This window comes from Chelon labrosus (assembly GCF_963514085.1).
Source record: "Chelon labrosus genome assembly, chromosome: 11".
In the NCBI taxonomy this organism is placed as follows: Eukaryota; Metazoa; Chordata; class Actinopteri; order Mugiliformes; family Mugilidae; genus Chelon; species Chelon labrosus.
In genome coordinates, this window is record NC_140344.1 from 1,503,295 (window position 1) to 1,531,242 (window position 27,948).

Below are 27,948 nucleotides of genomic sequence, written 5' to 3' on the forward strand. Positions count from 1 at the left end.
TTTCCTATGAATGGTTCTCTAACGACTCTTGTCCGTCAGAGGCTCCAGTGTCAAGGTGTGAATGAGACTGAAACTTCTTGGGGACAGAAGTTAAAACTGTATTGTAAATAGATGGCAAATTAAATCTCAGTCCACCTCCTCTGTTTAGTGAAGGTTTTTCCAGTCTGACATAGATGGCTTCCTTTACTCCTCTTTCAAACCATCGGTCTTCTCTGGCTAAGATTTGGACGTTGTTATCTTCAAAGGAGTGTCCTTTGTCCTTCAGGTGTAGGTGGACCGCTGAATCGTTTCCTGATGAGCTGGCTCTCCTGTGCTGGTACATGCGTTTATGGATGGGTTGTTTGGTTTTTCGCATTACAAGCAAGTTTTTTCAGGAGGAGTTCCTATTTAAACCTCAGATTTCCCACCAGTCCACCAGAACTGAAGAAGCTACTCGGATGAGTGGTGAAACGTCTTCTGAACAAACTCTACAAGTCCAGTTGCCTTTTTTTAACCTTTTTTGGATAGTTTCTGTATCGTATGTTCAATGTATGTTACTGCTACTGGATGCTTAAATTTCCCTCGGGATCAATAAAGTATCTATCTATCTATCTAGTTGAGCGTACAAACCCAAAATGAAGTTCTTCTCAGTTAACGTAATGTCCGTTCCAAATGTAGTCACTAGTTCTTTGAAGATCTTCTGCCAGAAAATATTTATTTTTGGACAGGCCCAAAACAAGTGGTAATGATTGGCTTCCTGGGAACGACACAACCTCCAACAACTGGAAGAACCTGAATGGTGGCATTGCTGAACCGGTGTAATAAAATACCTAATGAGACATTTCCACCCAAATGATCTCCATGAGTTTGAGCATGACATCCTCCACTGAAATCCACAGTATTTCATCCAGATGTCTTCTGTAGGTGCTGAAGGGTTTCCCTGTCCCATTTTTGTTTTATGTAAGTGGTATTCATTGTTCTAATCTCTTGAAGTCCTCTATAAAGTCTAGAGATCTCCTGAAGTCCTCTATAAAGTCTAGAGATCACCTTATGTCTGGAGTCTGTCCTGTAAGCACTAATGAATATTTGTAATAGACTGTTTTCAAATGCCTTTTGATTTTTTGTCATAGAACTGTTTAAGTGATGGCGTACCTGAAGAAGTCTAAAGAAGTCACTATTACTGCGACCATGCAGTCTTTGAAAACTCTTCAGTGTTGCCTGATTAAAAAAGGTATAATATGAGGAGAGACCAAGGTTAACCCATCCCCTATAATTTGCATCCATCTTATGTTTGGCAAAACCAAGATCATAACAGCACCAATTCAGTCTTTTGTCTCCTAACCTTGCTTGAACTGTCCACCCTCGTTTTTTACCGATTCAATAAATAGTGCAAACAACAATAGGCTCAATGGGCAGCCCTGAAATTTTGGCTGAAAAGGTAACAGAATTCAGTCCCAGCCTCAAGTGGGACATATGTATGTTATTACAATGTGTCTGCTGTTGAGATGTTTTGGATTTAGTTTATGTCTATGAGCAGAGAAAGTAGACATATATATTTCATTTATATTGGATTTACTTTACAGAATACATTATTAGTAGCCGTTAGTATTAACCAGTCAACAACTTTATCATGCTGCAAATTATTTGTTTATAAAAAGATTGCTGTAATCATTTATTGTTTAAGCCAGTATGCTATATAGTGTGATATATGGTGGATACACAGCAGATAACTTACCTGATTTTTTTTATTTCAATTTATGTTACCGTGTTTTAAAAATGTTTTCCCTGGCACAACTGTAAGACTTTTGGTGTTTTAACAAGGTCTTGTTTTAACTGGATAAAGGATTTTAGTCTGTCGACATCTGGATTTTAAGTTTTTGGACAAACAAGCTGCACGCATGCACACATTAGGGACGAATGGTGCTTGTAGCACAAAAAAAAACAAAAAACAAATGTATATGAATTTCAACAAGATTATGACATTTGCAAGTATTCCATTTGTTCAGCTTGTGCAGCATCATACACCAGCAAGATTCAGGATGTTTGACACATTTATACATGTGCCACAACAGCAGTAACTTAATTATTCATGTATATTAACTATACTGCAGACACAAATTCAAATTCATGGTAAGTATGATGCACCCACAGAAATACTCCTGTCTCATCATTATGAGGAACCTTTAGGGACAATATTCAGAAATAGCCTCTCAGATACACCATAAAACTCTAACATACACAACTGAAATGCTGTCACAAAAGCCTACACATAAGAAACGTACTCATACTTTCTACTGAAATATGCTCACACTCACACACACGCACATAGGTGAACACATTACTTAATGAAACTAACACGCACAAGAGCTGCTGACAGAGAGTAAGGAAGTTATTTAGCTAGTAACTATAACCTACCCTCATTTTACCAGCAAAACAAGCAAAGACAGGACTATCACCAAGCTGCTAACTCTGCAAGGTGAACACATGAGCAACTTACTCCAGCCTTTACTCACCAAACACAGTAACACTGAAAAATGCAGCAAAATCAAAAGTAAGATATTGTAATTGGAAGGGGGAGCATGTGGCAGAGAATGTAAATACATAATATAATATGGAGCCATGAACAGGCCAGGGAGTCAGTCTTCTTGATCAGCTTTACCTGAGTTACCCGCTGACGTGATGGTTTTCAGCAGGGAGTAATTTCTGGTGTTTATGGTGGATGTATTAGTAGGAGAAAAAAGAACAACCAACCTCGGTGGTTGGAGCAGCTGAAGAAAGGTTTTTTTTGGCACAAAACTGACTTTACCGGAAACACCAGATAGTCCATATCTGAAAAACAACACAAAAGCAACTCACAAATGACTCCCACTGGTAGTGTGGAGGAGCTGTATGTGGATAAAGATTTTGGTGATGACATTTTACATTCTTCAGTGGTATGCAGAAGTTTTCAGATGGACTAGTAATTAGAGAGATCTGACATGTATTAGAGAGACATAAAAAACGCTGTGGCTTGATTTTGTAATGGGTACCTGTAACAGGTAGATCTAAAATTCATTAACATCAGTACTTTGTAAAATCATGGAAGAGATGGTCATGAATAGACTTCTTTATTTTTTTTTTAGAAAGTAAGGGTCTTTTTTTGCCAGTTTTCTGAATGAATTTAGAAATGTCCTAGATATTACAATATAATGCATATTGTCAGTTTTTGCTTTATGTTTTCCATACATACACTATATTACCAAAAGTATTCGCTCACCCATTCAAATGATCAGAATCAGGTGTTCTAATCACTTGGCCTGGCCCCAGGTGTATAAATTCAAGCACTCAGGCATGCAGACTGTGAAACAAGACATTTGTGAAAGAATGGGCCGCTCTCAGGAGCTCAGTGAATTCCAGCGTGGAACTGTCATAGGATGCCACTTGTGCAACAAATCCAGTCGTGAAATTTCCTCGCTCCTAAATATTCCACAGTCAACTGTCAGCTCTATTATAACAAAATGGAAGCGTTTGGGAAAAACAGCAACTCAGCCACGAAGTGGTAGGCCACGTAAAGTGACGGAGAGGGGTCAGCGGATGCTGAAGCGCATAGTGCAAAGAGGTCGCCGACTTTCTGCACAGTCAATTGCTACAGAGCTACAAACTTCATGTGACCTTCAGATTAGCCCAAGTACAGTACGCAGAGAGCTTCATGGAATGGGTTTCCATGGCCGAGCAGCTGCAGCCAAGCCACACATCACCAAGTGCAATGCAAGGCGTCGGATGCAATGGTGTAAAGCACGCCGCCACTGGCCTCTAGAGCAGTGGAGACGCGTTCTCTGGAGTGATGAATCACGCTTTTCCATCTGGCAATCTGATGGACGAGTCTGGGTTTGGAGGTTGCCAGGAGAACGGTACATTTCAGATTGCATTGTGCCAACTGTGAAATTTGGTGGAGGAGGAATTATGGTATGGGGTTGTTTTTCAGGAGCTGGGCTTGGCCCCTTAGTTCCAGTGAAAGGAACATTGAATGCTTCAGGATACCAAAACATTTTGGACAATTCCATGCTCCCAACCTTGTGGGAACAGTTTGGAGCGGGCCCCTTCCTCTTCCAACATGACTGTGCACCAGTGCACAAAGCAAGGTCCATAAAGACGTGGATGACAGAGTCTGGTGTGGATGAACTTGACTGGCCTGCACAGAGTCCTGACCTGAACCCGATAGAACACCTTTGGGATGAATTAGAGCGGAGACTGAGAGCCAGGCCTTCTCGACCAACATCAGTGTGTGACCTCACCAATGCGCTTTTGGAAGAATGGTCAAAAATTCCTATAAACACTCTCCTCAACCTTGTGGACAGTCTTCCCAGAAGAGTTGAAGCTGTAATAGCTGCAAAAGGTGGACCGACATCATATTGAATTCTATGAGTTAGGAATGGGATGGCACTTCAGTTCATAGAATGAGTAAAGGCAGGTGAGCGAATACTTTTGGTAATATAGTGTATGTAACTGAACTGAGAAATACTAACAAGCAACTCTGTTTCACCCCAATGTCACTTTCACACATTTATTGCCTTGACCAGCAGATGTCACCAAAGACCAGAAAGTCAAGAATTTAGAAGCAAAAGTCCATTCAGAGGCCAGATTTATGAAAATGTACGTTTTAAACATGGACATTCACAGACACCAGGTATCCACAGAGTGGATACTCTGAGAGCATATTGTGTAATTGATTCATATTATTTTTAGGAGATTAGGATTGGGTTGTGGCATGACATGGCATAAATTTGCCCATTCTCATAAGAGGTTAAGTGGTTGTTAGACAGGATACTCATTCAATTCAGTTTAATTTTATTTATCGTCACTAACAATACAAATTGTTTCAAGACGCTTTACAAAACCCTCATCTGCTGACTTTGGAAGTTCTTGTCTTGACTCAACCACAGGAGGTTGTAATGTGACATTTTAACCTCATGAGGGTGCTGTTTCTCGACATATTAGTCAAACTGACCTAGCATTTCTGTTATATGAATCAGTCATAGTTATTCACATGCGCAGAAAACAGTGAAACCATCCCATCACATCTGCTCTCCCATCTCATATTAAGCATAAGGACCCAAACTGTTCCTAAAAATCAGGGCAATGTCCTGGCTCATATCAGTTGGAACTATTAACTATTACAATAACGCAATTTGTAAATGAATGCTCACCTTCTTAATACACAATATTTACAGTGCAGTTCATCCTCTATTTATAGTTTTTGCATATTGCTTTACTGTTTGATTTTTTTCCAGACTTACTGTATGTGTGTGTGTGTACAGTATTAAACACCACAACAAATTCCTCATATGGGCCAACATATGTGACAATAAGAGAACCCTGATTCTGATTCTTCACTGTATCATCTGTGTGTTTATGTTGTCGCATTCAGTTTGAACCTTATTCGCTCTTAAATTATTGAATTCAATTTTATGATTTCAACATTTTATTTAACATCTATCTACCAATTATTTTTCTTAAATAACAGTATTATTACACACTGAAACTCAATGAAGAACCTCTTTCCAGAACCTTAAAAACCTGGGAAGCCCTAAATTACAATTGCATGTTGTTGGATTCTTTAAACTGAAAAAGTGATCAACTATAGTCAATAATCAATTTTCCAGAGTTTCTATGTGTGTAAGTCTTTTGTACATTTGCAGGTATTTGTGATACTATGTGGGCAGGTCTAAGAATGTGGAAGGAAGTCTGTAAGTCAGACAAGCTTGTCAACATTCCAGACTCTGTGTTTTAGCAGCAAGGAATGTCTTTATGTCAGTAAGTGATGTTCACAGGTATAAAAAGCAAATTTATCTTAAAACTCATATTCCAAAGCTGTACGTGTTTCTTCTACCAGTCCCATAGTTGGCATTATGTTGATTATGGGAACCAAGCACAGTTAAAGGAAAAATTATTTACCAGAAAAGAAAATATGATTGAATGAAAGAATGTCAGAAGAAAACATTTGTGGCATTTGTAGAATCCAACAAAGGAATTTTATGTTAAAACAGTTTTGTTATGTTCAGTGAATGACATTCTGTTATCCTGTGACAAGCAGAAAAGGGGCCTGATTTCTATTTCTGTTGAATACTATTGTGTGTGTGTGTGTGTGTGTGTGGGTGTGTGTGTGTGTGTGTGTCAGAAATGCCCCCTGTATTTTTACACTGGAGGCCAGCCAGAAATGAATGAAGCCCCGTGACACAGATAAAAACCTGTCCTTCAGCACTGCCACCTGTCACGCCCCATACCCAAAACACACCTACCCACGCCAGAGGCAGGGACATACCACACATAGCAGATATGCATGAGCTGGACTTGGAGGAAGACAGAAGGGAGGAGCAGAGGGAAACCCAATTCATGTACATGTGGTGAAAAAAGAAATAAGTCTATGAGAAGTGAAAGGAAGATAAAAATGAGGCATAACGTAAGATAAACAGGGATTTACAAAAAAAAGCAATACAGGATGCCTCCTATAACTGACACTCCTGATCACCAACATTCTTCCGACTGTCTCAGTTGTTAATAGTTTCCCAGAAGAGGAAGCAGGAAAGCAAATGTATGGATACTTGAGTCTTCTTAAACCTGAGTTTCAGGAATATGGCTGCAAGTATATACTTAGACTCATACTCATAATGTGTACAGATAAGTAGACTATCGTGTTGGTCCAAGCATGTGCAACAAGGTACAGCAAGAACCATGATGCTCAGTTCAGTTCAGCTCAGCTCACTTCAGTTCAGTGCAATTTAGTTTTATTCATATAGCACCAATAACTATCAGCCAATCATTTTACATTATGTGGCTTAAAAAAACAATACGAACTGGCTATGCGATCTTCTTCTAAATTACTGGAATGCCACCTTCTTTCCAGCTGTCTGCTTTAAAGTGAGCATTTGTGAATTATACCAACTAGCATTCTGTGATTCTTCTTCTGAGTGAGAGGAAACTGTGTCAAGTGTTGTACTCAGCAAGGTGTCAGTGCTATCAACAGGGTCATCAATTTGTGCAGGAGAAAAGTTTGCAAGAACAAAAAGCAACACAATACGCTTAGTGTAATGTCAGATGTCAGAGGCAATGAAAGGAACCAATACACTGGTGATGTCTGTGAGATGTACCACTATATAATGAACTGACCGTATTGATAGATAGATAGATAGATAGACAGATATTTTATTGATCCCAAGGGAAATTCAAGAATATTATTATGGTTATTGTGTTGGTCTGCATATTTCAGTGTAAACAAAGATCAGTGGGAAGAGCCTTTATCCATGGGTGCCAGTGCTTATTGTCCCTTTGGTGGATGTGGTTTTTCCCCAGCGTCACCTGTCTGGTCTGTCAGGAAGTTTATGATCCACTGGCTGGTGTAGACTGCTACGGAGAGCAGGGTCACCTTGGAGAGGAAGATTTCTGGAATGATAGTGTTGAACACTGAGCTTAAGTCCACAAACAGGATCCTTGCATAATTCCCTGGGGGCAGCTGTGTTGGGTTTAGGGTGAATTTGCTATGGTATTTGTTTACCTTCTTTGTATTTGTCTGATAGTTTGAAAAATATGATGCTCTGCTGCCAGTAGATTTGTCCATGCTTGTGATGGGTCATATGCTGCAAGATGCAGTGCACAATTTTCTATTAACAAGGCAAATAAGCTATCTATCGCCTTAAACAACATATTCACCCGGGAATAAAGCAAAGCACTTATAATATACTATTGTTCTGTTCAAGTGCCCATCATCAAAAACTCCCACTACCTCTGAGTTATGTCAAGTGCATCATAGTCACATACTGTACTGTACTGTACTGTTAAAAGGACTATAGTCTCACTTTATAGTCTCAATCAGGTAAGATATTGGGACGCCACCCTTGACCACTTTTTGATGGTTAATTGAATGATCTCTGCCTTTACTTTCTGCCAAAATGTCATTATTGCCTGATGATGTAAAATGTCATTTTTGACTTAGTTTAATGCATTGTTTTAGAAAGTTTATCTGGTACAATTCTGACTGCTATCAACTGAAATGAAATCAGTTTTATTTTCAAAGTGTGTAGTAGCTTGTAGTACATCTGAGAATGACTAGCGTCACTAGTTCCCAGAAGAACAACTTATTGATTAACCGCAGAGCTATACAGAATATTAACATTAACGATACCTAATTCGATTAATACATGTAGTTGAAAATCATCATTATTATCATCTTTCTATGGAAAGCACACATTTACTTACTGTGACAAGTCAGATGTCTGCCGTAAAACAGGTGTAGGAAAACAGGTCTTTTCTCCAACTTTAGTTTTATAACTTTCTGAGACACTTTCTTAATGACAAAATCCATTGTCTGAGAATGAACGTTGTCTGGTGATAAGTCCATTGTCTCTGTAAGATAATTGCATTATTAACATTATTTAGTTTAATACAGTTAAATGAAATTGTGAGCACCGAATTAAGAATGAAACGTGACACTGAACTGTGAAAAGAGACATAAACAAATCAATTGCAATTAATGGCAATCATAAACAGAGATATCATTGTAATTTAAGATAATAACATATTGTTTGTGAAATACACATATACAGTTCTATACTGAGGGTTTAATATTCCAAAACAGTACATAACATAATTATTTGCCTTTATCAAACCAAATATAGACAGTTACAGTTTTGTGGACAGTCTAGGACTTATCAAGGTTTCATGAGATAACTAAATAAACTTCAGGGATTCTCTAAAGTCCTCTGACCGTTCTCAAAAGGCTCTACAATATCAAGTGGTCTGTGGAGGCAGAAAAGGGCCTGATAGTGTTTCAGATAATTGTCGGGCAGCTGTTTCGGGGAAACCATGGGGATGACATAGATCTCACTTAATAACTGACAACATCAGGTTCTGTGAGGAGTATCTTGTGCCCACCAAGCAGTTCAGCAGCTTCACCAACAACAAACTCTGAGTCAACAAGGGCATCAAAGCCCTGTTAAACAGGAAGATATTAATTCAATTCAATTGTATTTATATAGTGTCAGTAACAATTCCAACAATCTTAAGACACTTTACAGAACCTAGCACCTAATACCCCCCGAGAGCAAGAAGAGGGCTTCCATTGCAGGAGACACTGTTGACGCCAGGAGCTGAGGATGGCCAGAGACTCCAGAGACTATAGTGAGCAGGTGTACAGGAACAATCTGATATCATTGGCATGAAGAGGTGAGAATGAACTGTAGATGGTCCAGTTTAACCAGTTTTTCAACAGGCTTGACTCACCAAACCATGACAAAACTCTTTCTACCTCATCTAATGTCCCTATTCACTCATCCTACCCTTAGGATCAGGAGGATTTCCTTATTTCTCCTTATTTCCACTATGTCCCCTGTTCTCCTATTACCAACAGACAAGCTCCTAGAGAACAACATACAATAAAATGTCCTAGCACTCTCAATGAGTTCAGGCTTGTGGACTTAACATCACGTTAATCTTATTACGACCTTTAAGAGAGTGGTTTCTGCAGTAAGTTGAGTACAAGACTGACATCGGTGTGGAGGATGTCATCTACCTGCTCCACAAAGGTTACATACATCAGGAGAAGCACAATGCCTCTTTGAACGTTGTGGTCCTCTACACTTGATTATCTACCACTCAGACTGCTCAGCTCAAGAACATTCCATTTACAGAAGTTCCCTGAAAGACTCTTTTCTCTATTGCTGGCTGTATTACAGATGGAAACGAGGAGCAGTAGAGACCTAGTTGAGGGCCTCATAGAAGGGGGCCACGCTAACCATGGTAAGGTCAATACTGAGAAGACCAAGGTGGTGAACTTCCTGTGCAACAACAGACCCAGAAAGCCTGTCACCATAAAGATGGAGGCGATGGAGATAGTGGACACCTGCAAGTTCCTAGGGGTACACCTTAACACAGTAGACTGGTCAGGCAACACTGGCATCCTCCCTCCTCAGGCAGGCAGTCATTTCTGAGGATCTGAAGAGGTGCAGGCCATTTAACGTACAGCATACTCTACCAGTCTCCAATGGCCAACATTGTTTGATTTGCTGTGATGTTCTTGATAGATGGCACTTGAGGACGAGAAACAAACTGGGCAAGCGGATGAAAAAGGTGGTGTGAAGATGAAAGGTAAACCGAAAAGTAAACTGAAAGTCCTCGTGGATAACGTTTCACATCTTCTCTATGCAAGGCTGAGTCAGATCAGGAACATGATGAGCCTGTCACAAGCCTCGGAGATTTTGGGAGACTCTTTCCTCCCATCTTTCATCAATTTATGCCTATCGTTTTAATCCTATTTCTAATGTCCATTTTTCCGCTTAGTATCCCTGTCCCTGTGCTGTTGTGTCCGTTTGAATTTCCCCTAGTGGGTGGGGGTCAATAAACGTACAGCTTATCCTTTCTTATTCCTAGATCGTTGTTTAAAGGCTGGAAACCCTGTAACCTTCAGGGAACGTGCCCTGAAGGTTACTGTTGACTGGGATAATAGCGCTGTGGTATTACTACTTCATGCGTCATGTCCTGCCCCCTCTATTGTGTCCACCGCTGTCGTTTCGAGGAGGAGCACGGCTTCCACTGGCACACACAGCATCCCATACTGGTTTGACCGGACTCCACCTGTCGCGAGCGCTGTGGGTTGTATGAATGATAACAACGCGCTCAGAGACACGACACGAGACACAAACACGGCAGACCTGGCAGTCTTTTAAAGCGAGAGCGAACGGGACAGAGCATTAGGTGAATGTAGTGCTTCGGCTCTCACCGCCTGCTCTATGGTTTGAATTATTTTTTTCAGCACCCGAGGAAGAGAGGAGGAAACAACGACCATAATTCCGGTGGATGGTTTTATCCGCAGTGACTCAGCCGAACAGACAATCGCGGGAGCAGGATGTCAAGGCACCAGCAGCTCCGTACGCCGTTAAGACTAACCGACAGCATGGTGGAGGTCAAAAGCAAAGTGAGTGGTGGGCTAATGGGAATGTTTGTTTATCTTTAGCGGTAATGAGAGGGGCAGCTGGTTCTGGCTCTTTATTTCTCTCGTGTTCGAGCGACATAAATCCTCTGACGCCGTTCAGACACGATACGCGACGTTCCCCTTCACACATACATTTTACAGCTGGGAATTCAGCGAAAATATTTAGTCAAACGAGACTGCGGTGCACTTGACTGGCGACCTGGCTCCACCTACTGTACTCTGTTAGCAGGCTACCTACCAGAGCCGAGCCGCTGTGTCAAAACACAGCACCATCGTCCCTTCTCTATGTGTCAGCGTCTCTTCAGTTTCGTGGTGTTACTTTTCCATTGAGCCCGTGTTTTGATTTGTCGTCATAGTGTAGCCCAAGGTCCTGTTGCTTGTAAGCTATTTACTTGTAGGCTATACTCATACTTTGCCACAGTAGCCCTCAGTTTTGGAGTAGTAATGCTAATGGCTCATTGAACGTTTGTGTTTATTTTGAGGCAAATATTCCTCGAGTACGGCAAATAAGCCTATCTGACAGCTGTACAATATCATAATGATAGGTATTTGTAATGTTCAAGACTCTGCTTAACCACCAGTGACACAGCAGTGACAATTAAACATTCTCACATTGTATTGTAATTGTGCTTGTACATTTTCTACCTCTGGTAAAGACAGAAGCAGTATGTGGACTCAATATTAAACGGCTGGTTACAGATTAAAAAGTACAACTGGTAACCAAAGCATTCCTCACGCTTACAGCCAAAACAGATATGCAGTGTCTGTATCAGTACCAGTCAGACTTCCTGGAACAGCAATGAAAAAAACGTACTATAAACATAAACATACTATATGCAGAATGGGCATACGCACTGTTCTTTAAAATATTCAGAATTCATCATATTTATCATTTCAATGAAAGTGTGAGCCCACGATAGTAATCAGATAATCATGGCAAGATGCTTTACCGCTTGATGTCCATTATTGTTTTTTTCACTACCCTTTCTCGGCCTTTGTCTGCAAGCAGCCAAAAGGTCTGGCAAAACAAAACAAAACCAAACTGCCTTTTAAATTTTTATACAATTGCATCTCAATAAATAGTGAATCAAATCTGCAAACTGACATGTAAATATTTTGTTTGCACGAAATAAATAATTAGTTTAATTCTTATCCTGATCACGAGGGGGTTTGGTCTGGTTCTCTACAGATGTTGTGTTTAAGACTCCTAACCCTAGAAATAAATGTCTGTAGCAGCACTCTACTACTACCACCATGTGAAACACCCGCATCGCATTTACAAACTGCTGTGTGACTGCCTTTGTTGTCCAGTTGGTATCTTCCCAGATTCATGGTTCCCAGATTCAGAGGTAGGGAGACCTCTGTTTCTAGAATAGCTTTGTTTCTGGATCCTGGCTCGTTGACTAGCTTTTAGTGCGGACAAAACTCCATAGTGATGAGGCAAAAGGAAGGCAAACTTTTGTGAAATGGGCTCTTTATTTTTCCCTTCACAGAGCAGGAGATTAGCTCATTACCTTTGGAAAGCTTCTCGACAGCAACATAAAACAATGTCTCCACCTTTTGGCCCTTAAACGTTACCCTGTGTACAGATGCCAGTTTCTGTTTCATGTGGTTGGCTTTTTTCAGCACAGCTCTCACACACTTTCCAACAACAACACGGCTCCAGCGCCAATCAAAATAATCTGAATATGACATCCCCAGCCTGCAGGTATCGGAAGTACACAGAATAGGGTGCCCAGTGGTGTTACTGCATACACTAACAGGATTAATAGTCACCATTTAGCTTGGGTTGTAACAAACACTTCTGCGTATTTAGAGACATTTGATTAGTTTTATTGAGTTCTGATATTTATTTCTAGTTCCTTTGCCAAAGAAGTTACCTCAGTAGATCTTGTGAAAACTGTCTTCCTCCAGCTCACAGTTTTAGTTAAGCTGCGTAATCCAGTGCTTTATTTATTTACACATAGTTAGACTAGCATAATAAGTCCTTTGGTTGTGAATGTAACTGATAACATATTGTTTATGTTAACACCAATGCTAAACTGAAATGACTGATAGTCTTTTACTCTGGTGACTCAGAATATGGATGGATTCATTCATTTGCTTTCCCATTATGCTGTGCCTTCACCAGAAACCTTTCCATTCTGTCTCCACCTCTGCCTCTTTGCTGTCTGCTGTGTGTGTCAGACTGACAGGAGAACAAGTCTTTTAATGTTTGAGAAAATATTTCAGGAATGGATTATGACGTGGTGAGGCATGTGGAATTGTGCAACACTCTGTGACACAGTGTTGTGTAAGTTGTAGGCTTTACATGAAACACGCATGCAGTACCTGTCCTGCCAGCTCCAGAGAACAATAGACAAAAGACAAATCAGCAAATGTCCTGCTTAAAGTAGCTAATGATCAGTGCCTTTTAGATTGTCTTAGATGAGTGGAGAGCAGCTCATACTTGACCAGAGTTCAAAAGAGTTCAGTACTGTATCCTTGGCTACCATCGGTAAAAGTAAAGAGCAACCATTACAACCCTATACATTTGTCATCATTGCTCTGCTAAAACCTCGTTTACAGGTACGTGTGATGAATATTTAGTGCAGTTGCATGCGACACCATTTCCACATTTAGTTAGGGATATTTTTTTTTTAGTGGAAGGCAGGTTGTGCATCTGCGTTTCCACAGTGACTGAGATTTTAAAAATTAAATCAGGTGTGAATCGACATTGAAAACTCAACTCAATGTCACCTGATTTAATTTAATCCATTTGGACACTTCACCAGTACTCTAGCCTTAGAAGTAGTTTCAGCAGCAAAAGTGCTCCAAGGTATTGTTCCTGCTAATGCGTGATTATCAACAGGTATTTCATTTATTCAAAAGTAATGACCCGGAATTCAGTAACAGAACTTCAGTTGTTTAGATTCATGCACACGGTTCATTTATTTTTCATCAGGGAGTGAAACTAATTCAGGTAGCAGAGAAGTGAAAGTGTGAAAGAGAGCCGGTGTGAGCACATCTGATGTCAGCGATAAATGATGCATATCATTTCATATTAGAACACCTTTCACTAACAAGACCACGTCTCAGTATACACAAAGAAATTAATTTTGACCAAGTTAAGGGGAGAGATGGAGGAACCCAGGGAGTGAGATTCAGGGTGGGCCATATCTATAGACGCTTCGGCTCCGTGTCTCCCTGGATCCTGCAGTGAGATTGTAAAGGAGAAGAAAGAAGCCAAACGGACGAGGAGAGGTTAGACGCGCCTATGTATGCAGGTGCGGGTAATTGGATGTTTGAGGCGTGGACTTGTTCCTGAACCCAAGTTATGTAACTTAATTTATGTCGCACTGAATGCTGCTTTCAGCCAGGAAATAGTAATGTTTAAGAGAAGTCATCAAGCTTAAAAAAACCATACACCAGTATTAGTAAGAAAATATCTGTCTGGCATACAAGTTCTCCTGATTTGTTTGTTATTATTTACCCTAAGTAACTATGCTGTTCTGTTAGGTAGCAGTGGCCTTCATACATACATGGCAAGCCCATGTTGTGCCGCAAGGCGTTTTATTACATCACTGATGTTTCCGCCATTACCTCATATTCTCACCTGACTGAAGTTACACCTAGCAGTACTGTCATGTGTATTAGTCAGGAAAACATGCAGCACTGATAGGCTCTGAGGTACAGTATGTGATTGATGGAATTTACAATTTTGTGCTGGTTCTTGATTTCCATCCTAATGGTGATAATTTTCTTGTTATTTGGCCTCTGACCCGTCAGTTAAAACATTTAAACCTCCATGTAAAATACAGTATGTGAATTGTGTGTTCATTGTCTCCCTACAGTTTGAGGCAGAATACCGTCGCTTTGCTCTAAAGAGAAATGGCCCAGGTGGCTTCCAGGAGTTCTACCGCCTCCTTCAAACCATCCATCACATTCCCGGTGTTGATGTGCTACTGGAATATGCGGACGTCCATGGAGACCTCCTTCCAATAAACAACACTGACAACTTCCACAAAGCTGTTTCATCAGCCAATCCACTGCTCCGCATTATTATAACAAAAAAAGGTAAGAGCAAAAAGAAAGGGGGGCTTGCAGATAAAAGTTTAGAAAATTCTGAACCACTATCCGTTTCTCTTAACAACTCAGAAAATACACATTTTTACATTTCGACTGTCAAACATTGCCAGCTGTATGTGTGGGAGTGAGAGCTTTGCACAGCTGCAAGAAAGACATCAACATGGTTTATTCTCCAGACAACACCATCTAGTGACTGACTAATATTGTTTTTCAGTGGGTGATGTCAATATTTATAGAGCAAGGTGACCCACATTGAGGGACAGCCGTGGCCTAGTAGTTAAAGAAACAGCCTTGGGATTGTGGGTCACTGGCTGAAATATGTTTGTAGGTAAAGCAAAGAGCCCTTTTCCCTCAACGTCACAACACAGCAAAACACATCAACAACAAAGGTTATTTTTCTCATAATTCCGATATCCTGTAAAAGAAAAAAAGAAAAAAAAAAATTAAGAAATGTATTAATAACAAATGAGACAGAGTTTCTGGATTAAATTTAATTATATGTATAATGTATTCAGGCACTCTTTTTTTAGATCTTTACTCTGTGGTGCATTTATTTAAAATTAATAAATGTATCAATGAAATAAAATCCACACCTAATCATAGAAATATTAGTAATATATTTTATAAAATATATTTAATAAAACAACGGCAGTTATCAGCAGATAGTAGTGTTTCTCCACGTTGTAATTAATGAAGCTTGATACTAAGTTTCTCAGTATTTTCTCCATTGAGCATGTTCTTTTTCTCATGAATGGCCATGACCCTAACTGAGTCACTAATATAGTGACATTTCCTTCACAGTAGGCCATGAAGGCATAGGTTTGGTCTTGTTTCCATCTCTCTATGGGCACACCACTCTTTCTGTCACTGGTTTCTGTATCTAACAGTTCAGCTCTCAGAGATTTCATCACTTTCTTCCAAGAGTTCCATCCTGAGATAGGCCTTTTACTGGCCCTCAACCAATGTTTTGGTGGACTGGTTGAAGTGAGTTGCAATACGTGCTCACTGCAGCTCAGGCTTATTGTCCTGGCCAGTTCAATGTCTTTGTTTATGTTGGTCTCACAAACCAATACCGATACCAATGATCTATCATGTTATGGAACTTGTCACTGATATCTTCCACCCTTACAACACCCAGATAAGGTTTTGATATTCAAGATTTATTTACAAAATGACATGTTAGACTCATGTGATTTGGTTTTAAGAGAGCAACAGTCTGAAGGGAAAGACCGTTGAAAGACAAAGTGGGGCCAGCATTCTCTTTTGCAGTTTGTGCTTTGATTTGTTTTCCACAGCTATAACTGTACACTGTCCAGCATCTCTGGTGGATCATTAATGTCTGTTAACAGGTGTCAATGTGTTGAGACCAGGCATTTACTTTGAGCATCAAACTTGTGTTGTAGTAGGCTGAAGTGAGACAGTTGTTTCTGTATCTTCTTCCTTCTTCTGTGCCTCTTTATTAGCAGGGAGATGTAATGTTTGGTTTCATGTTCATTACAGTGGTGTCTCAAGACAAGATAAAAATACAAAAATACATTCAGTTTTATTTCGGTTTCAAATTTAAAAAATACAACATCGTTATCAAGGATCATCATGCCTTGTCTTGAACTTTCTGCAAGCTTCATATTTAAATGAAGTTTCCAATCTTCGTTGCTGGTCCTAGTGCAGGGCATAAATCAGTCAAAAACAAGACAGATGACAGCTTGAGGCAGGCTGGCCAGTTCAATCATCACAATCCCTTCCTAGACAGTTCCAACTTTGAATATGCTGAGCTGATGACTCTTTAATCAACACAGAAAATTCCCACTTTTGACTGCATATGTCCATGTAAGTTTCATCCTAACAGAGCAGAGAACATATTGACAAGTTGAGTACACAGACTTTGAAAAAGAGTGCATGCAGGATGTTCGCCCAAACAGGTAACACCTCAACCAACTGAGTTTCCACATGGAAGATTTTTGATATTTTATAAGCCCCTTAGATCTCTACTTCAGACTGAGGGGACAAGCATTTAAAAAGTTCTCAAGGGAGAAGCTGTCAGGAAACTGTAACTGTACAACAACTAAAGACTTATTGTTTGTTATTGATTGTTTATGTTTTTGATTTTAGCACAAAATTAACACCATTACCGGTGACCCATGAAGCAGTGCTTAATAAATGGGAACAATACAGAAAACATGCATCACAAAAGCTACCAACTTGCCCATTTTGATTAAATTTGTCGATACAGCTGTGCCTAGGAAAACACATGTTCCCACCATGTAACCACCAAAAATCTAAATTATAAGCAGCAATTAGCAGGCTTAACATTGATTTACAGAAGAAGTGAGGATCAAAAGATCAAACTCATTTTCATGAGTACCATAGACAGTGTGTAGATAAACAAAAGTACACCAGGCAGTAACTATCTGCTTCATTCAGTCACCAAGTTCCTCTGTGTGCCATTTAATATATCTAGAGTCCATGTTACAAAGTATTTCTGGGACTTTTATTTTGCATATGTCATCCCCTCTTGGTCAATTATGAAAAAAACATGAACAAATACACACTATGTTTCTTGGACAAATTGGTTTCAGATGTCGAAATGGGTTTTACTAAGAATTGTTCTGTCCTTGTATCTTACATAATTCATGATATAATAATGTTGGTCTACTGCTTAAGCAGCTTTGTCCAGAAGTACAGACAGCTGCTAGCTTAATCTCATTAATTCAGCGGTGTGAGAGAAGGAAGGAAAGCAAGATGTGAGGCAGAGGACAGAGAACAAGATGAAATGAAAATGTACACTTTTGTCTTAACATCGTATTTAGCTCAACATTGAGAAATATTTTTTAATTCCATCAAATCCTACATTTTAAAAGAAAGTAGGAATGGTGACTTAATTAAATCTCCTTTGTGCTTAACCTAATTAGGAAGGATTAAGACATGAGTTAGCCAACTAAAGATCTACTGTACACATGAACAGAGAGACTCATACTAAAGCAGCTAATAAAATCTATTCAGCTGTTTAATCTTTCTCTGTTGTGGGAGCTTTATCCATCAAGAACAGATTCATATAGTTGTGATAGTTCAGGTTTTTGTTTATGGCAGGGACAAAATTATTTGTCAGTGATGTAATGATGCACTGTTTTAGGACTTTAAAATGTGCCTCGCCAGCATTTGTGCCTTTGTATGAGAGAGAGTGAAAGTGATAATAGCCCATCAGGAGCTGTAAGCCATTAGCCACTGGGATTATGTTACTCTAAAAATGTAATCAATTACATCAGCTCTGCTTAGAGAGAGTGACTGTGTGTCTGTGTTGTTGACACACACAGTGTAAAAAGGATTGCACAGAGAAAGCAGATGTCTAATATTTCAATTATATATATTAGTATCATTTCTGCAGTTGCAGTCATGGTAAACATTCTGAAGAAGTACCACAGTCATAAATGGTTTTGTGTTTATATAGCGTTTTTCTACCTATTTGTAATCAAAGTGCTTTACAGCAAAGTGACATTTACCCATTCATTCTCACACACATACGTACATTCTCACACCAGTGCCAAGCACTTAGGCAGATGGGTCCCTCCATAAGAGCTGGGTTCTGCTCAAGGTTTCTTTGTGCTTGCTCTCCAGATTTCAGGCCGGGTTTTGTAAAGCGCCTTGAGACAAATTGTATTGTACTGATGCTATATAAATAAAATTGAAATGAAAAATTTAATTGAATTGAAGAATTCAGAAGGTTTTCGTAAAGTTGAACATGCTAAAAAATAAGACTGAACATTTGGAGATGGCATGTCTGTCTGCGGCCTTCCCCTAATACAGTAGAGTTAGCAGTGACAAAGACAGCTGTGTCATAAATAAATAAATAATGAAGTAATGAGTGATAACAAAATACTTCAGTAATGATGTCATCAGTATCTGTATAATCAACCGAATGATCAACTGATGGCTTCAGAAAGCCATGACAGTTCACACTGAATGTATTTGCTTGACTATACCTGAGGTTATCGGAGGGTCAGTGGTTCAAACCCCGGTACATGGACCACATCTTCAGCTAACACACAATTTTAACAATAGCACCCAAAATAAAAATTCAGTACAGTGCATAAGTTTTATTAGGCTTGGAATGTGTGTAGAGGATGTTTGTGCAAGTGATACCATACCATACATACGTTTTCTCTTGCCATAGTTAGAAGTTAAATTAGATTTAGTTTGAAAATGGAATTTTCTCAACGTCTCTATGTATTAAAAGGCTTTAATAAAATGTGTAAACCAGTGAGGAGAAATATACAGTTTGATGTTTTGAAGTGCAAAGTACACAAACTGTCGTAAACCTGCTCTTCACTCAGCCATATGGCTGCCTCTTGGGCTCCAGATGGCTGGAACTACAGAGTGACGTCACTGTTACACATACATACACAAATGCTTATGACAGCTGCAGATCACAGACACATGATACATTAGGGACAGATATGGTACAGTTAGACACAGAGGCAGTAGTTTAATTTTAGAGGTAACACAACCTACCTACTGGTACCTAATAGTAATAATAATAAGTGTTGGACTATTTCTCCAAGTGGGGAAGTATAATATAATTTACTGATTTATTCATGGATTCTTCTCTTTTTTAATATCTGGATAACTTAGTGTTTTTAAGTTGAATATGAGCTACTGTAGCTAGAACTGGGACAGTGAGTAATTGGTAGGCACTGATTACAAGGAAAGTCTAGTCATGGCTTTTTTTTTAAACTTGGCTCTGCTATGCTGGGAAGTGTTGTTTTTTACTTGCTGTTTCCCCGCTTAGCGGGTCACACTGGAACAGAGAAAGCTGTCAATGAGGCAGACGGTCATCTGGCAGTGCATTGTGCTCCTGTGGCCAATGAGATTTCAGGGGTGGCTGGCGCCCCCATGTCTCCTATTACAGGCAAAGACAGTGCCTACAATATTGTTCTATCAGTGTGTGTTTCTATGTGTCTGTTTAGAGGGGGTTTAGCAGGAGTATACCTTCAGGCACTGCTCTGGCTCTTTCTGGTTAGGTCCTGTCTCTATTCTGTCTGCGTTGTCTGAAAATACTGCCTCTAAGTGGGGACAGTGGTGTACAGTTTTTGTAAGTGTTGTGTGTGCATTACTGCATTTTCTCTTGCATCTGTGTTTAAGTTGTTGCTGCTTCTTAATGAGTGTTAATCAGCAAATGCCCACAACTTCACACCCACATGCAGTGACCTTCACTCTACTTCTACTGCAGTTTTCTAGAAATATACTTATTGTCACACAGTGATTTCTCAGAGATTTCTATTATGCCTGTGTAAAATGTTTTGTGGACAGATGAGACCAAAATCATTCAAGCACCAGATCCTCATCCTGTCTATTAAACACGGGGATGGTAATGTCCTTGTTTGGGCCTGTTTTCCTGCATCTGGGCCAGGATGACTACCCATCATTGATGAATCAATGAATTCTGAATTATATCAGTGAATTCTAATAGAAAATGTCAGGACATCTGTCCATGAGCTGAATCTGAAATGAAACTGGGTCTGCAGCAAGACAACAAGCCCAAGAACACAAGTTGTTCTATAAAAGAATTATTCAAGAAGAACAAAATGAATGTTTTGGAATAGCCAACTCAAAGTCCTGACCTTAATCCAATAGAAATGTTGTGGACGGACCTGAAGCAAGTAGTTCATGTGTGGAAACCCACCAATATCTGAGACGTGAATTAGTTCTGTAATGAGGAATGCACTAAAAAAAATTCCTGTAAGCTGCTGTAGACGACTGATCAGAAGTTAGCAGAAATGTTTAGTTGCTGTTATTGCTGCACAAGGGGGTCACAGCAGATACTGATAACAAGGGTTCACTTACTTTTGCAACTGACACACACAGTTTTCCCGAATAAACAAAAATAATATTCAAAGTCCACTGATGTTTGACTTATTTTTATTCAGAAATGTAGACAATTTCTGTATATATAGAAGAAGACCGACACCCCCCCCCCCCCCCCCCCCCCCCCCCCCCCACCCACACACACACACACACACACACACACACACACACCCTCACACACAACTCACTTTTATTAAAATAATTAAATAAATATTATTTTTTAGGGCTTCTTCTTTGGATATAGTAAAACCAATTGAGCTGAAGTGAAGCACCTCTTCTGCTTGACATTTACAGTAAGCCTGTCATCCGGCCAGGCCATTGAAATATTCCATCTAAAACCTGCTCTCAGTACATATTGACATTTTAAAAGTATTATATCATGAATAATTGACTGTTACTTACTTGTTTCTCTTCCTCCTATGTCTCTTCTCTAAGATGGTGAGCCTGTAGTTTTTGCCACCAACTCCCTCCAAAGGCGTAAAAAAGGTCTGGGCTTGACCGGACTGCGCGCCCCTGCATCACGCCCCAGCCATTCAAAGAACAAATCGGCAATTGAGATTAGTGAGCCTGGGAACTTCAGACAGATATCGTCCATCATTGACGTGGACATCTTGCCTGAGACACTCCGACGTGTACGACTCCACAAACACGGTACCCACAAACCCCTAGGCTTCTACATCCGTGATGGGGTGAGCGTCAGGGTGACACCACAGGGCGTAGAGAAGGTGAGAGTCTTTAATTCATTCAGAATACTTTAATTGATGAGTATTTGTCAGTGGCATTTTTCACACAAAAACATTTCATAGTTCCAGCCTCATGTATGTGAGGATGTTTCTGCTTTTTCTTGTAATTACTTTTAATTTTGAGGTTTGTACTATTGGTTGAATTTCTCCTCTATAGGGGTAGTAATGCTTCCACTATGCTTGAGTGCTCCTGTGGACAGCAGAGAAAACAAAGTAAATGCATAACTTTCGTTTAATATCGTGAAAATATTCAAAAGTGCTTAACTCGTCTTAATTTGTACTGTAATAGTAAAGTAAACAATACAGCACTATCACTAGAAAAAGATCATCAACTGTATACTTAATAAAATTCAACATATTCATATTAATAAATTTAGTCAACCATTATGACCTAAATATATGGTCTTAGTTAACAAATTGTACATGTTAAAAACTTACACAGTGTCTGCCGAGCTTTTGCTGATGGATAATACTAACTGGTGCATTGTGAAAACATTCTGAAAGTAATTGCTTTGCTACAGGGTATATTGGGTATGTGGAAAAAAATAACCTATAATGTTACATGTGGGCGTCACAGTGGTGTGGTGGTTAGCACTGATGCCTCACAGCAAGAAGGTTCCGGGTTCGAATCCATGGGCCGACTGGGCCTTTCTGTGTGGAGTTTGCATGTTCTCCCTGTGTCTGCGTGGGTTCTCTCCAGGTACTCCAGCTTCCTCCCACCGTCCAAAGACATGCTGGTTAGGTTCATTGGTGATTCTAAATTGGCCGTAGGTGTGCGTGTGAGTGTGAATGGTTGTCTGTCTGTGTTAGCCCTGTGATAGACTGGAGACCTGTCCAGGGTGTACCCCGCCTCTTGCCTGATGACAGCTGGGATAGGCTCCAGCAGACCCCGCAACCCTTCACAGGACATGTGGTTACAGAAGATGAATGAATGAATGAATGTTAAAGTTGGTACTGATTTAACTTCTTATTATAAGACTGCTGCAATTTTTTTCTGCACCATAGTGTCTGTCTCCATTTCCACAGCCTAAACTCACTAGCTGATGGGAAGGCTGCATGTTTGTTTTTTTGCATTTGTTTTGGAATAGTGCATATGAATAAGCATTGCTGTAAATTCACCTGTTATGCTCATTGCTGCCCATGTACCTGGAGAGATGGTACATGGTCACACTAAAACAGTTTTAAAATGTCACAGTAGTTGATCATTATGCAAATAAAAGAGGGTAATACATAGACATATAGACAATAGACATACATAACAGGAAATTAAAAAGCAACTTTTGTGGAAGAAAAGAGTGACAAACAAGCTCTCTCCTGTGGTATTATCATCTTTAGTTTGAGGAGTTACATATTGTATGTAAAAAAGTTAATGATATAATCGCATAGAAGATATTAGGAATTTCTGTCTGCTGTCTTACACTAGTATCTTCTTCCTTCCTCCTGTAGGTTCCAGGGGTGTTTATATCTCGACTGGTTCGTGGAGGATTAGCAGAGACTACAGGGCTGCTTGGTCTTAATGACGAGATCCTCGAGGTCAATGGCATTGATGTAGCTGGAAAGTCTTTGGATCAGGTAATAGTTCTGGGAAATAACATTCTTAGAGACCTGCCAAGCACATACAAAAGCCAAAGTGAAGAGTGGGAAGAATAAGTTTTTATCACAAAGGAACTTTGAGAATCCATCTCATAAAAAGGGAGCCATCTGCTTGAGAGTGCACAAAATACACTGGGCATATCTGTATGTATAGCATATCTTGTCACATCAAACAGCCTATGAAGACACAAAAAAAGCAGCAACACAAAACTGATTCAAGATGAGTCAGATCTGTGCAGAATCAATCACCAACCATTGCAATGTACACTGATTAGATATCTATCTGCAACAGGATACATGGCGACATGAAGGGAAACACCTTACTCTCACCTGTTTTTTCCTCTGCTTCCAGAGCTAAGATCTCTCTATCTGTCCTTTCAGGTTACAGACATGATGGTGGCCAACAGTCACAACCTCATTGTGACTGTGAAACCCGCTAATCAGAGGAACAATGTGGTGCACCGCGGGAGTAAAACCTCAGTGGGCAATTCTGATTCAGTGGGCTCAGCTGGATCTATGGGGTCTGCTCTTTCACATGACTCCCCAAGCCCCGCCTCTCAGAGCAACCCCATTACTGCCAGGTATGACATGAACAGGATATATATTTAGCCCTCAAGCTACTGATAAAAAAAAAACAATGCATGTTGTGCCACTTGACAAATGTAACAAATGTAGGCAAAAACATCAGTAGGAGGAGAAGATTAATCGTCTAGAATAAAAAAAGAGAAATTGGTGTGCAGCGAAAAGAGGACAAACATGTATTGCATTTGTGCACAATCACCCTGAAGATCATGGAAATAATAAATAATAAATGTGACTTCTAATACACCATAATCAGTCCTAATCAGTACAAAAAGGCTTCTTTGTCAACTACGGAGCAAATTCCAGAAACTTTCCAAACAAAGCCATGAAAAGCTGTGTATAGGACAAGAAAGATTGCATTTTTGAACAAATACATTTTCTAAGAATGTATGTTTGAACTTAAACACAGCATGTTGATGAAGATTTTACCTATTTTCCACCTACACTGCAGTAGTTTAACAGACGACTTGAATTCCAAGGACATTTCACCTACGTTATCAGTATTTTTATAAAAGGGTGGCTTTACAGCAGCGGCTGTCCATAGTTGGAAAAACGTAAACGGCAGATACAGATATACTGTTGAAAACTGGAGAAGTATAGTATAATAGTAGTACTGTGTAGTAGCGGAGTAGTTCTGTATTGGTTGGTGGAGACCTAACCAGAGCTAAATGTTTAAACAAACAGTAAATACTAAACTTAGATTTCCAGATTAATTCTAATAATTATCTAATGACCTTTTTGTCTGTTGTTACAGCAACAGCATTGCTGAGGGTGACAGTGATGATGAAGATGATGACGGTGACCTCATTCTGGAAAACGACTGCCAAACACCCTACGAGTCCCACCGGGTAACTAACAGCAACAACACAAACCTCAACAGAGACTCGCCGAACAATTGGCCACACGGTCCCACTGTGGGCAGGCCCCTCCCACAGAGTGTCTCGTTGCCCAGTAGCATTGGAACATCCCTGAATGACAGCTCCATGAGGATGTCCAATCACAATGGAAACCCCACCCATGCGGCCAGTAGCAGTGAAGAGAGCATGAGAGAAGACGGCAATATAATAACACTGTAACCATGACAACCCTGACCTCTACACTGTAATATTGAGGACTATGGAATTTTGCAGTGGCAGTGCTGTAACCATTACACTTACAGACGACTGCACTCCTGTCAGACAGCAGACTTTGCAGCACATTTTCTTTTAAAGGTTCTTCCTGTTGATTTCTTGGTAGATTTTCTTTTTGAATTTGTGGACAGGATAGAAAACACTCTACACTCCACGTGGCTGATCTATATTAGTAATTCTATTATTTTTATTGTTGCTTTACAATCATATTATGGAAACTACTGCAATGCCATAATGTCATAATTGATTAATACGGACTTACAGAACATAACAAGATTGAAAAATAATTAAAGCCATGAGTCACTTTGATGTCAGCGTAGAGTGTTTAAGAAAATGTTTATATGCAAAGCTGTTTGTGAAGTAGCTACTACAAACCTACAAAATCTACAGTTACTCTGATCAGAGACGTCACTGCTAACTGCAGTTTACTGACAACAAGATGATTAAAGATCACTATATTTTAAACTTTAAGGTTCCATTTTCATGAAAGCAAAGCAATCAGTGCAATCAACACTGCACCTGGTATTTCATTTTTATGTTCATCTAGTTCATCTGTGTTGTGAGGGGTTCATTCAGATAAGTCAGTGCAAAGGTACCAAAAATCAAAATGGTTTATGTTTCTATAGCAACATCACCATTCTATGAGCAACTGCAACACATACAACATTAACTGAGTAATGTTTAATATATTTTCCGTAGCTACTCCATTTAATGTAAGTGGATTGTATGTAATTGAAAGAAAACACATCAGTAAAGTAGGTTGATGAAAGAATCTGTTGTCCAGAGAAACACAGAATATTTCAACAGATGATTGGTATTTGTACATATTTGATGTCATTTTACTTTTTTCCTTTCTAAAATTATGTCATTTTTTTTCACCAAATTCTTATCAAGCTTAACATTTGATATAGGAGTCATTTGAACGGATCAAAGAAAAAAAAAAATAAGGCAAATTTTTCTTCCAGTGCACACATTATTGAAAAGGGTGTGGTCAGTTCTACTGTGTTGTTTGACTAAGACATAGTATGGTATGATCACATATATCATCTCTGTGATTTTAAATGAATTTTAACACTAGTTATTCAGACCAAAAACCAGAGAAGAAGGTGGAAATGTTTATTGGTGTCACATACAGCACTCCTTCATTCTGTTGTATCTTCTATTTCAGATTTCAACAAAATGCTATGATCTGATTCTGTATTGTCCATTCTTTCATCAAAAATGAGTTCCGTAGTTTACAGTATCCTCTGACAGACAAAGTCTTTGCTCATAGCCATGCTGGTCTAGCCTGTTGAATAAAAATAATAATAGATTTCTTAAGCCTTTTTTAAAGCGTGACGTAGCACAATGCCCAAACCTGAGCCTGCTCCCCTAAAGAGAAAAACTCCCTGATTTGCAGGGGATGTGTGTATGATGCATGTGTAGGGATGGCTTTTTCAACTCCCGTTCAACCCATTCCTTTGAGACAGCTGTTGCATGTCACGTGGTTGTCACATGTTTCATATATTTCACAGCTAGGGAGTCAAATTATTTATACAATCCTACCTGACACGGTATCTAATTCCAGCACTGGTCTGAGTATGGCCTAATGTTATTGAAATCCCTATCAAAATGAAGATTAAGATTTCACCGGATGCTGTCATGGAGACATCTCTAGTCAAATAATCTTGACTGCTTATTATGATTGAAATGAGTTTAGAAATATAAGACCCTCAAAGCTGAATCAACAGAAATACTTTCTGAACTTTTTCCGTGTTAAAATGCCTCTAGCAAACAGCCAGTAAAGGTAAATCAAGAATACATGCATATTGTTACACACTTTGATGTCAAAACCTCTTAATGCACACACACACATACACACGCAGACAAAACAAAGACATTGCTTTCATTTTAATGTATCTTAATGTTGAGTAGAAATGTACATGTATGATCATGTAACTGGAATGATTTTCATAACCTGGGAGATGTTTTTATGTAAACAGCCATTTTATAATATGTATAAAATACAGAGACTATTTTTCTTATTCTTGTACTTTTACATTCCACACACACTGTTCATTGACTGACATGACCAGTGTGTGTGGTAGGTTTCTCTGAATAGTCACAGAAATTGTGAATCTATTATGAAGTAAAGGAACTTTTTGTTGTTGTTTAGTTTTTTTGAGGCATTCACAGTATTTAACTTAAATTCTGTTTTAATTCTAAGAATCCATGCTGAAATGTTCAAGATGAAAATCCTGTTGCGTTTTTAAAATGAATTAGCATTTGGTGCACACTGTCATTCCAAGGTCCATGTTAGGTGTTCCTCATGGTTTTGTATCCATAACTGTATGGATCATTTATCCTTGCCCTTATATGGTTGCCATTTGTGTTTGCCAGAAAGCGCTGGGTTTCAGAGCACTGAGACAAACACTGAGGTGCTGATGTTTTTTTCAGTCAGACTTGGATTACCTGCTGGGCAAATGGGACCGGACGACCAGGGGTCTGGACACACTTCAGGACATGTTTATCCCAGCTTAGCACAAACACGGAGCAAGAGGAAAACTGCTAGCATGTCTCTATGTCTATTCTATATCCAGTTCAAAAACATAGCAAATCTCCGGGTCTAGACTATCCTGCTGACATCTGACTAAATGGTAACTAATTATCTGTGGTAATCAAGTTTCCAAAGCCCTCAGAGTCACTTTACTGTTGAAGCCTGTGTGCAGTCTGCTTACAACATGACAGCTGGTCGGCTTGGAGACGGTCAGACAGAGGAGGTGTCCTCCTGACTTTACATGGTTTTAGAAAATAAAGGAAGTGCCTTTTTTAAGTGAGGATTTATTAGATGTCACATTCTGTGTGGTGATCTGTCCACAGAATCATCTCAGTGAAAGCAGGACTCATCAAACAGCCTATGAAGGGGTTCTTGTTAGTGATGTGTAACCTGCATTCAGCCCATTGCTGCTTTCTGTTGGAGTCTGTAACAAACTGTGGATGTCATTTGGAGACAAGCTATCATGATTATCGAATTATAATGTTATGCTAATAA

General features: G+C 39.5%; 1 protein-coding gene across 1 annotated transcript; it reads left to right on the forward strand.

The window, feature by feature from the left end:
* The first annotated feature begins 10,364 nt into the window (after window positions 1-10,364).
* pard6a (par-6 family cell polarity regulator alpha) lies at window positions 10,365-27,931 on the forward strand. Its single transcript, XM_084555629.1, has 6 exons — window positions 10,365-10,924; window positions 14,776-14,998; window positions 21,305-21,594; window positions 23,059-23,184; window positions 23,587-23,786; window positions 24,542-27,931. The coding sequence occupies exons 1-6, from the start codon at window positions 10,856-10,858 to the stop codon at window positions 24,861-24,863; spliced, it is 1,230 nt and encodes a 409-aa protein (XP_084411755.1). The 5' UTR covers window positions 10,365-10,855; the 3' UTR covers window positions 24,864-27,931.
* Window positions 27,932-27,948: the final 17 nt, after the last annotated feature.